The 11,803-nt window shown below is 47.1% G+C and overlaps 1 protein-coding gene across 1 annotated transcript in view; it reads right to left on the bottom strand.

The window, feature by feature from the left end:
- The window catches only part of slc41a1 (solute carrier family 41 member 1), a 55,725-nt gene extending 47,680 nt beyond the window's left edge, over window positions 1-8,045 (bottom strand). Inside the window, exons 1-2 of the mRNA XM_084167977.1 lie at window positions 7,797-8,045; window positions 2,531-3,654 (exon numbers count right to left, since the gene is read on the bottom strand). Coding sequence (XP_084024103.1) covers window positions 2,531-2,998 — 468 coding nt within the window. The 5' untranslated portion in view covers window positions 2,999-3,654; window positions 7,797-8,045. The remainder of the gene's footprint in view (window positions 1-2,530; window positions 3,655-7,796) is intronic.
- Window positions 8,046-11,803: the final 3,758 nt, after the last annotated feature.

Genomic DNA, 11,803 nt, shown 5'->3' on the forward strand with positions numbered 1-11,803 from the left:
CAAGACCTCAGAAAAAATTTTGTAGACCTCCACAAGTCTGGTTCATCCTTGGGAGCAATTTCCAAATGCCTGAAGGTAACACGTTCATCTGTACAAACAATAGTACGCAAGTATAAACACCATGGGACCACGCGGCCGTCATACTGCTCAGGAAGGAGATGCGTTCTGTCTCTTAGAGATGAACGTACTTTGGTGCAAAAAGTGCAAATCAATCCCAGAACAACAGCAAAGGACCTTGTGAAGATGCTGGAGGAAATATGTACAAAAGTATCTATATCCACAGTAAAACTAGTCCTATATCGACATAACCTGAAAGGTCGCTCAGCAAGGAAGAAGCCACTGCTCCAAAACTGCCATAAAAAAGCCAGACTACGGTTTGCAACTGCACATGGGGACAAAGATCTTACTTTTTGGAGAAATGTCCTCTGGTCTGATGAAACAAAAATAGAACTGTTTGGCCATAATGACCATCGTTATGTTTGGAGGAAAAAGGGGGTACTTGCAAGCCAAAGAACACCATCCCAATCGTGTAGCATGGGGGTGGCAGAATCATGCTGTGGGGGTGCTTTGCTGCAGGAGGGACTGGTGCACTTCACAAAATAGATGGCATCATGAGGAAGGAAAATTATGTGGATATATTGAAGCAACATCTCAAGACATCAGTCAGGAAGTTAAAGCTTGGTCGCAAATGGGTCTTCCAAATGGACAACGACCCCAAGCATACTTCCAAAGTTGTGGCAAAATGGCTTAAGGACAACAAAGTCAAGGTATTTGAGTGGCCATCACAATGCCCTGACCTCAATCCTATAGAACATTTGTGGGCAGAACTGAAAAAGCGTGTGCGAGCAAGGAGGCCTATAAACCTGACTCAGTTACACCAGCTCTGTCAGGAGGAATGGGCCAAAATTCACCCAACTTATTGTGGGAAGCTTGTGGAAGGCTACCCAAAGCATTTGACCCAAGTTAAACAATTTAAAGGCAATGATACCAAATACTAACTGAGTGTATGTAAACTTCTGACCCACTGGGAATGTGATGAAAGAAATAAAAGCTGAAATAAATCATTCTCTCTACTATTATTCTGACATTTCACATTCTTAAAATAAAGTGGTGATCCTAACTGACCAAAGACAGGGAATTTTTACCAGGATTAAATGTCAGGAATTGTGAAAAACTGAGTTTAAATGTATTTGGCTAAGGTGTATGTAAACTTCCGACTTCAACTGTATGTGTTTGAGTCTCTGTCTCAGCAGTATTCACAGATATGTCAGATAAATAAACAGATAAGTCTTAATGTAACTGTCCAGCTGTCCTCTTTCTACCCCCCTCCACCCCTACTCCCCTCCCAAGAACGGAGTGTGTACCAACATGTGCCAGACGAGGGGTGAAGGGGTAACCGGCCATTTACAATATATACAAGCAGCACTCGCTTAGCCACGCTAGCCTCGCCCTCATGTGTGTGCTTTCAAACTAGGGATTTTGTGGCTAATTGAGGTAAGACAGTAATTCTGCTCATAGATTATGCATGTATGAAGAACACTTTGACACATCCAGCCCAAAGTGGGAGGTTTAAAAAATACTTAGTCGTCGCAAAAGTACCGGAGCATGTCTTAACAACATGACTGTAAAAATAGGCTGAAGACTGGGTCCTTATTGTCTTTAACAGGACTGAGGTGAGTAGAGGGTGGAGGGTGGAGGAGGTAGCATAAACACATTACAGTACAGATCCTGACACAAGCAAGGCCTAGTGTTGTCTGTAGCCTACAGGTGGAACATTACTCAATGCCTCAACATTCTGTTTCTGAGTCCATACTGCAGAACACAGATGTTCCATTATATTGACCAGATACTCCATTGGCCGCTCTAACAAGGAAAATAAATGTCTTCAAAAATGGAAGGCAGTCGGGAGGAAACAAGTTCAGATGGGACCATTCTAGCAAATGAGAGGGCAGATAAGCGTGTGAACAACCACAATGGTCCTTGCAATACAGTATCCTTGGGACATCCTTACCCCATTGAAGTTTAAATGTAAAAATGTTAATGTACCAGTTAAAGTTAGGGTCAGGTAAGGGTTATGGTTAGGGTAGGGGTTAAGGTTAGGATTAGGGTAGTGACGTCCCAAGGATTCTGGATTGCACTAACAGGCACAACTCTGAAATCAAGTGGTTTTTCTCAAAGTTGCTGGGATGTCACGTGTCCTACTTATATCGGTACACTCTTTAACAACCTAAGCATTAAAACACCTCTATTCGATCAAATAAACCTCACATAGCAAATAAGCCTTAGATTTCTTGCTGGCCAAATTCGACACTCATTGACCTCAATACAAAAACTCCTTGCTTGGTGAGCGGAAAAACCCCACCTGCAGGAGAAGCCAGAATTGAGGCTGAGTTATCCCTCTCGCTTCGCCTCTTCCTCTCTGTGCAGAATCAAATAGAATCAATAGGTTCAGGAGTTTTGGTCTGACGACCATGTGACCTGTCACCTGACCTGAAATAAATTGGTGTGAATCAAAACAGTTTCTCCTCACCTGAACAATGTCCAGCACCATGCCCGCCGCCACCGTCCCGAACCCGGCCAGCAGGAACGGCAAGACCACCTGGAGGCCGATGGAGAAGGAGGTTTCTTTTAGCGGCGCTGGTGGCTCTGGGCTCTGGTCGGTGCTTATGTCATCGCTCTCGTTGCTCTGGCTGGCGTTCTCCAGGAGAGCATCCTCCTCGCGCTGGCCCTTGGCATTCGCCCGGCAGTCTATCACCACTATCTCCCGGCCTTCATCTCCTGGTTCACCAGACCTGTCCGTGAAGGATGTCACTTCCGTGAGCTCGTACTCGCCCCTCTCCTCCGGTCTCATCACCTCGGGGTCGTCAGTGAGGATAGCCGGGTGAACGGAGCCGTTGGAGTGGAGGTACACTGGTGGCACCACCTTCTTCATTTCTATCGCCCCGGATGACATGTCGGTGTCCGACGGTTTGTCTTGCTCTTTCGACCAAAGTACCATGCGGAAGCTTTTGGGGACAGTAAACTGAATTACAAATATACGCTATGGCTAAAAGCTGTGGGATGTTTGAGTTTAGATTTCCCTTGATCGGTTTTTAATAACCTGATCTCAGGTGTGGTCATGAACACGAAATAATGTGGTAAAAAACGTTTTGAAGGCACAACTAGGCTACTGCAAAGGCAGGTGTGCGTAGCTGCTCTCCCCCAGGCATGTGTGAGATCTTGCCGGTGCTTTGGGAGAAGCTGGAGTATGTTCTCCATTCACTGCATGCGCACGGTAGACAGATGTATAGAAGAATGAAACATAATTATATATTTGTTAAAGACAGCAAAACAAACGAACAAACCAATTGTTATCTGGTCAACAACGACTGGTAACCAAAAAGTCTTGAAAAGTTGGTATGGAAAAGTACATGAAATATTGCAGGTCCAGCTCGTAGCCTGAAGTTCTTTTCAGAAAGTCATCCAGTCCTGCACGCGCTCTGATGGTCCTTTCAGACTAGCTCGCGCTAGTCGGTGTCCTGGGCTGGGAAGGTCTCACCTTTCACCAAGTGGCTATTTTATGAGGAGTATTTAAAGGTCTGCAGCACACGGATAGAGTTACGGAGCTGCACTGCGGGAGAGTACTTCTCCTCCAGCGCTCTGGCTGCTGTTTACCTGAAAGAGAAGAAAATTATAAATAAAATAAAATTGTATTTGCCACATGCGCCGAATACAACAGGTGTAGACATTACAGTGAAATGCTTACTTACCAACAATTTTCTTTTTTTATAACAAATTTAATACAAAATGTGTTAAGTAAAAAATAGTGAAGTAAAAGATAAAAGCAAATAACTAAAGAGCAGCAGTAAAATAAAATAACAGTAGGGAGGCTATATACAGGGGGGTACCAGTACAGGGTCAATGTGCGGGGGCACCGGCTAGTCGAGGTAATTGAGGTAATATGTACAGTCGTGGTCAAAAGTTTTGAGAATGACACAAATACTAATTTTCACACAGTCTGCTGCCTCAGTTTTGATGATGGCAATTTGCATATACTCCAGAATGTCATGAAGAGTGATCAGATGAATTGCAATTAATTGCAAAGTCCCTCTTTGCCATGAAAATGAACTTAATCCCAAAAAAACTTTTCCACTGCATTTCAGCCCTGCCACAAAAGGACCAGCTGCCATCATGTCAGTGATTCTCTCGTTAACACAGGTGAGAGTGTTGACGAGGACAAGGCTGGAGATCACTCTGTCATGCTGATTGAGTTAGAATAACAGACTGGAAGCTTTAAAAGGAGGGTGGTGCTTGAAATCATTGTTCTTCCTCTGTTAACCATGGTTACCTGCAAGGAAACATGTGCCGTCATCATTGCTTTTTACAAAAAGGGCTTCACAGGCAAGGATATTGCTGCTAGTAAGATTGCACATAAATCAACCATTTATCGGATCATCAAGAACTTCAAGGAGAGAGGTTCAATTGTTGTGAAGAAGGCGTCAGGGCTTCCAAGAAAGTCCAGCAAGCGCCAGAACCGTCTCCTAAAGTTGATTCAGCTGTGGGATCGGGGCACCACCAGTGCAGAGCTTGTTCAGGAATGGCAGCAGGCAGGTGTGACTGCATCTGCACGCACATTGAGGCGAAGACTTTTGGAGGATGGCCTGGTGTCAAGAAGGGCAGCAAAGAAGCCACTTCTCTCCAGGAATTTTTTTTTTTTACATTTTTACATTTTAGTCATTTAGCAGACGCTCTTATCCAGAGCGACTTACAGTTAGTGAATATATATATATATATATATATATATATATATATATATTTTTTTATACTGGCCCCCCGTGGGAATCGAACCCACAACCCTGGCGTTGCAAACGCCATGCTCTATCAACTGAGCTACATCCCTGCCGGCCATTCCCTCCCCTACCCTGGACGACACTGGGCCAATTGTGCGCCGCCCATGAGTCTCCCGGTCGCGGCCGGCTGCGACATAGCCTGGATTCGAACCAGGATCTCTAGTGGCACAGTTAGCACTGCGGTGCCTTAGACCACTGCGCCACTCAGGAGTAAAAAAAAAACATCAGGGACAGACTGATATTCTGCAAAAGGTACAGGGATTGGACTGCTGAGGACTGGGGTAAAGTCATTTTCTCTGATGAATCCCCTTTCTGATTGTTTGGGGTATCCAGAAAACACCTTGTCCGGAGAAGACAAGGTGAGCGCTACCATCAGTCCTGTGTCATGCCAACAGTAAAGCATCCTGAGACCATTCATGTGTGGGGTAGCTTCTCTGCCAAGGGAGTGGGCTCACTCACAATTTTGCCTAAGAACACAGACATGAATAAAGAATGGTACCAACACATCCTCCGAGAGCAACTTCTCCCAACCATCCAAGAACAGTTTGGTGACGACCAATATCTTTTCCAGCATGATGGAGCACCTTGCCATAAGGCAGAAGTGATAACTAAGTGGCTCGGGGAACAAAACATCGTAATTTTGGGTCCATGGCCAGGAAACTCCCCAGACCTTAATCCCATTGAGAACTTGTGGTCGATCCTCAAGAGGTGGGTGGACAAACAAAAACCCACAAATTCTGACAAACTCCAAGCATTGATTATGCAAGAATGGGCTGCCATCAGTCAGGATGTGGCCCAGAAGTTAATTGACAGCATGCCAGGGCGGATTGCAGAGGTCTTGAAAAAGAAGGGTCAACACTGCAAATATTGACTCTTTGCATAAACTTAATGTAATTGCCAATAAAAGCCTTTGACACTTATGGAATGCTTGTAATTATACAAAAATATCTCATAACACTGAAGCAGCGAACTTTGTGAAGACCAATACTTGTGTCATTCTCAAAACTTTTGACCACGACTGTACATGTAGAGTTAAAGTGACTATGCATAAATAATAAACAGAGTAGCAGCAGCGTAAAAGAGGGGGATGGGGTGGGGTGGGGTGGGGGGCAGTGTAAATAGTCAGGGTAGCCATGATTAGCTGTTCAGGAGTCTTATGGCTTGGGGGTAGAAGCTGTTATGAAGCCTTTTGGACCTAGACTTGGCGCTCCGGTACCGCTTGCCGTGCGGTAGCAGAGAGAACAGTCTATGACTAGGGTGGCTGGAGTCTTTGACAATTTTTAGGGCCTTCCTCTGACACCGCCTGGTATAGAGGTCCTGGATGGCAGGAAGCTTGGCCCCAGTGATGTACTGGGCCGTACGCACTACCCTCTGTAGTGCCTTGAGGTCGGAGGCCGAGCAGTTGCCATACCAGGCGGTGATGCAACCAGTCAGGATGCTCTCGATGATGTAGCTGAATAACTTTTTGAGGATCTGAGGACCCATGCCAAATCTATTCAGTCTCCTGAGGGGGAATAGGCTTTGTCGTGCCCTCTTCACGACTGTCTTGGTGTGTATGGACCATGATAGTTTGTTGGTGATGTGGACACCAAGGAACTTGAAGCTCTCAACCTGTTCCACTACAACCCCGTCGATGAGAATGGGGGTGTGCTCAGTCCTCTTTTTTTTCCTGTAGTCCACAATCATCTCCTTTGTCTTGATCACGTGAGGGAGAGGTTGTTATCCTGGCACCACACGGCCAGGTCTCTGACCTCCTCCCTATAGGCTGTCTCATCGTTGTCGGAGATCAGGCCTACCACTGTTGTGTCGTCGGCAAACTTAATGATGGTGTTGGAGTCGTGCCTGGCCATGCAGTCATGGGTGAACAGGGAGTACAGGAGGGGACTGAGCACGCACCCCTGAGGGGCCCCCGTGTTAAGGATCAGTGTGGCAGATGTGTTGTTACCTACCCTAACTTAATAGGCTACATTTTCTGTCTCTTTCACAGGGAACATTACATCAGCTTCAGCTTTTTTTTTGTAGCCAAGCCTATAAATGCGCATTGTTGACCACAAATGGCTGCCATGGAATGGACATGGCAATACTGAATTTATTTGGTATAGGCACCGGTTGGAATAAATCTGTTTGTTGGAGAGCCCTGCCTTAGACACTCGGCTATAGCCTACCTAAATCAGCCTTTACTTTCAGCGGTCTACTTCAAGCTGAGTTGACTGAGGGTAGGATATTAACCTTAAAAAAGCAGCGTGTTGCACTAACAAAACTCAACGCTTTACTCGGACTCTGTTTGGCGTTATGAAGAGGGGTCACCTATGGAAGAGTTTACAAACGGTTTCATACAGCGCCAAACATGTAAATTCCTCTGGCCGGCTACAAATATTCTGCCAATAGCCGAGGTGTAGGCTACGTCCTCTAATGCTGATTCTCCCCCCACATGTTAAGACATCAGATACGCTCCTACGTTAGTGCGCATTTGGTTTCCCCCCTGGTCCTGGTCCTGAAACAATCCTCTGTTTAGTAGTCAAGACCAATACCCCGCAGCCCAACACAGCAAAGGCGTAAATTAGTACAAGCTTGGTCGTGGGTGAATAGGGGGAAGGAACCCTTCTGTGAGTTTGTGATAATGCCAACACAACCCGATTATTGATCGTGGGGATTTTTTCTCTCCAAATTTAGTCAGCCACCCACTTGTAGCCCAGTTATGTATAATGAAATATTTCAGGCAACTGACGTGACAGCTAGATGAACCATAACATAACGGTAACATGAGCCAGGGAATATTCTCTAAAGTGGTAATGACAAAAAACAACGATTCCCTTCACAGAGAGAGAGGGGGAGAGGGGGGAGGGGGGAGAGATAAAGAGAGCAGCGAGGAATAAAAGAGGAAAATAGCCTGAGGTGAAAAGCATCCCCCAGTCCAATATGTCTGGATCGGTACCAGCACATCTGGTATAACAGACAGTTCTTTACCTAAAACGCAGAGGTCCACAGAGGAGACGAGAGAAACCACACAGAACAGAGCGCACTGCTGAACGCCTCAAAACGGTTGTCTCGTATCCTGTCAAAACTGTTGTCTCGTATCCTGCACTCCGTTATAATGTGTGCTGCAGCCTGATGCGTGGGTGCCGGTATGCATGCCTTATTTACGGTAACGGCCCGTACCTGGCTTAATCGTTAACCCCACACGGTTAAGGCTGTCACTTCCGACCAGTCACATTGTTCCATTTAGAACCCCGCGAGCCGCTACATGCGCATCTGACAAACTCCTGGCATAGGAAGTTACAAGGCGGGTCCACCAGAGATGACGTGAGCGCGTGCGCGTGATAGCCCCCTGTGTTTAGTCACGGTTGAGCGGGCGCCGCATTTCCGTCTGATAAGCACGAGCGCGAATTGAGCTATCCCTGCGCTGTATGTATGTGTGTATGTGTGTGTGTGTGTGTTGAAATGCGTGCCCATGACGTGGCATAGGCCAGCCACAGTGCCCCTACTTATTTAGGCTACCAGACTGGAAAATGAATTGGATTTTAATTTAACAATATCACCCATGGAGGGAAGAGTTGTGATGGTTATAGCCTGGATTCTTCAGTGTAGCTGAAGTGGACTTTCAGGTAACTCATTCCCCAATGCATCCTTATATAACTGGATTGCTTATCACGTCACCCCACCATGCTCATTCAAAAGTACACTTAGCCATGCAGGTTGAGGATGCTATTCTTATAGCCTTAAAAGTAAGTAGTACACTAGTAGAGATAATAGCACAGGGAAAATGGTATTGAGCCCAGGTCATCTGTGCTTTCCACGACGATGTTAGCCCAGTGAGCATAAGGCTTATGCATTCACCGAATTACCTCAGCTATACTTTGACCTCAGCAACTGATAGGCTAGACATCAACTGTGTGACTTGAGTCCAGGCACCATTGTGACCTTTTTTCACCAATGTGAAATGAACTGAACCATCTGGGTATTGATCCCAGGTCATCTGTGTAACTCAAGATGGCGTTTGCCCGCTGAGCTAAAGTCTATATATACTGTATAGGTGTTAGCTCTGGCTTACACCAAGGGTTTTCACAATGGCAGGCATGGGCCCAGTACTGTTTCCTGTTGTTTGCTAATTGACTGGTTTCCCAGTAGGTATTGAAGGCGGGGCTATACCAGGATGGAGATTTAACAAGAATTACATAAAGCATCACGGTATTATGGTACAACATACAATGCTGGTAATGTAGTGTTATCTTCTGTAGATTGTGTTTCCCAGATGGTGGATTTGTGGTTGGGCTCGTGACTGGGATTGGCCAGAAACCAGGATAGGGGTTAATTCCATTTCTGGGTCCGGGGAACCATCCCTAAAAGCTTCAGGTAGTGCAGTATAGCAACGTGGTCTCAAAGCATTTCGTATCATTCTTTACATAAATTCGAGACACTTCATTTAGTATGATATGTTACGTTTCGTATGGCATGTATTAATTTGTGGGTGTCCATCAGCCATTTCGAATGATATGTTATGAATTACAATTCTTATGATATGTTACGAATTTGTAAAACATACAATATGTTATGGTAGCTAAAGTTAGCTAGCTGACTAACGTTAGCTAGGCTAGGGGTTAGGGTTAGGGTTACGTTTAGGAGTTAGGTTAAAGGGTTAAGGTTAGGGTTAGGGTTAGGGTTAGCTAAAATGATTAAGGTTAGGGTTAGGGGAAGGGTTAGCTAAAATAGTTAAGGTTAGGGGAAGGGTTAGCTAACATGCTAAGTACAGTAGTTGCAAAGTCACTAAGAAGTAGTAAGTAGTTGAAAAGTTGCTAATTAGCTAAAATGCTAAAGTTGTCCATGTTGAGATTCAAACTCGCAACCTTTGGGTTGCTAGACATTCGCATTGTACGCCCACCAACCCTGGCCAACTACACTACTTTTGTTTTTTCCTTAAGTAGTCTCATGTAACCATACCAAATGGAATATGTCTTACTAATTTGACTGTTCCAGATTTATATTTACTATGTTACGCCTAGTCTATGAGACCAGGCTGAGCATAGTGCAGCAACTTTTGGGAAGCACAGATTAGAGTTGCCCCATACTGATTGAAGACAGTGGTTATGTTTTTCTGATCCTAGATCTGTGTAGTAGACAGTGTGTCATCCCATGGGTAGGGTTTGAGTTCTGTATAAACAAGTTGAGGATGGGAAACTCTATCCGAGAGAGAGAGAGAGAGAGAGAGAGAGTGTCAAGGGGTGCTGAAGGTGGGTGTGGTGCATGAATCAAGCGCAGGACGCAGAAGCTCAGTCCAAAAGACTTTAGTGCAATATTCACGTAGAAAATAAGCACGATAAGCCCGAAGGCGAAATAACAGCGCACACAGGCGTCAAACAAACGGCGCACTAACATGTGCGAAAAACCTCTCCAAAACACTGGAGGGAAGTACGTAGCTCTAACACAAAACAGAAGAGCAATCACACACAAAGACAAACACACTCAACGAGAACTAAATAGGACACTAACGAGGACTAACAAGACACAGGTGTACAACATCAAGACAAAACCAAACGAACATGAAACATAGATCGGTGGCAGCTAGTACTCCGGGGACGACGACCGCCGAAGCCTGCCCGAACCAGGAGGAGGAGCAGCCTTGGCCGAAACCGTGACAGTACCCCCCCCTTGACGCGCGGCTCCAGCCGTGCGCCGACCCCGGCCTCGGGGACGACCAGGAGGACGCGGAGCAGGGCGCGCGGGATGGTCCCGGTGGAACTCCAACAGGAGAGATGGGTCTAGGATGTCCCTCCGCGGCACCCAGCACCGCTCCTCCGGGCCGTACCCCTCCCACTCCACGAGATACTGGAGACCCCCCCCCCATCCGACGTCTTGAGTCCAATATGGACCGAACGGTGTACGCCGGAGCCCCCTCGATGTCCAGTGGGGGCGGAGGAGTCTCCCCTATCTCATTGTCCTGGAGTGGACCAGCTACCACCGGCCTGAGAAGAGACACATGGAACGAGGGGTTAATATTCTTATACTCAACAGGTAGATGTAACCTATAACACACCTCGTTCAATCTTCTCAGGACTTTAAAGGGCCCCACAAACCGCCGACCCAGCTTCCGGCAGGGCAGGCGGAGGGGTAGGTTTCTGGTAGAGAGCCAGACTCGATCTCCGGGTGCGTACACCGGCCCCTCACTGCGGTGGAGATCGGCGCTCGCCTTGTGACGAAGGACGGCCCGCTGCAGGTGGACGTGGGCAGCGTTCCACGTCTCTTCCGAGCGTCTCATCCAATCATCCACCGCAGGGGCCTCGATCTGGCTCTGCTGCCAAGGTGCTAGAACCGGCTGGTAACCTAACACACATTGGAAGGGGGTTAGGTTGGTAGAGGAGTGGCTGAGAGAGTTCTGGGCCATCTCGGCCCAGGGAATGTACCGTGCCCACTCCTCCGGCCGGCCCTGGCAATACGACCTCAGAAACCTACCCACATCCTGGTTGACACGTTCTACCTGCCCGTTACTCTCCGGGTGGTACCCTGAGGTAAGGCTAACCGAGACCCCCAAACGCTCCATGAACGCTCTCCAAACACGGGAGGTAAACTGGGGGTCTCGATCAGACACTATATCCTCGGGTACCCCGTAATGCCGGAAGACGTGGGTAAATAGGGCCTCAGCGGTCTGTAGGGCAGTAGGAAGACCCGACATAGGGAGAAGACGACAGGCCTTAGAGAACCAGTCCACAACGACCAGGATGGTGCTATTCCCCTGAGAGAGGTGAAGGTCTGTCACAAAATCCACCGAGAGGTGGGACCATGGTCGTTGTGGAACGGGCAGGGGTTGTAACTTACCCCTGGGCAGATGTCGGGGCGCCTTACACTGGGCGCACACCGAGCAGGAGGAGACATAAACCCTCACATCCCTAGCCAAAGTGGGCCACCAGTATTTAGTGCTAAGGCAATGCACTGTCCGGCCAATACCCGGATGTCCAGAGGAGGGTGACGTGTGAGCCCAG

The sequence above is a fragment of the Coregonus lavaretus genome (genome assembly GCF_964263955.1).
Source record: "Coregonus lavaretus genome assembly, chromosome: 8".
Taxonomy (NCBI): domain Eukaryota; kingdom Metazoa; phylum Chordata; class Actinopteri; order Salmoniformes; family Salmonidae; genus Coregonus; species Coregonus lavaretus.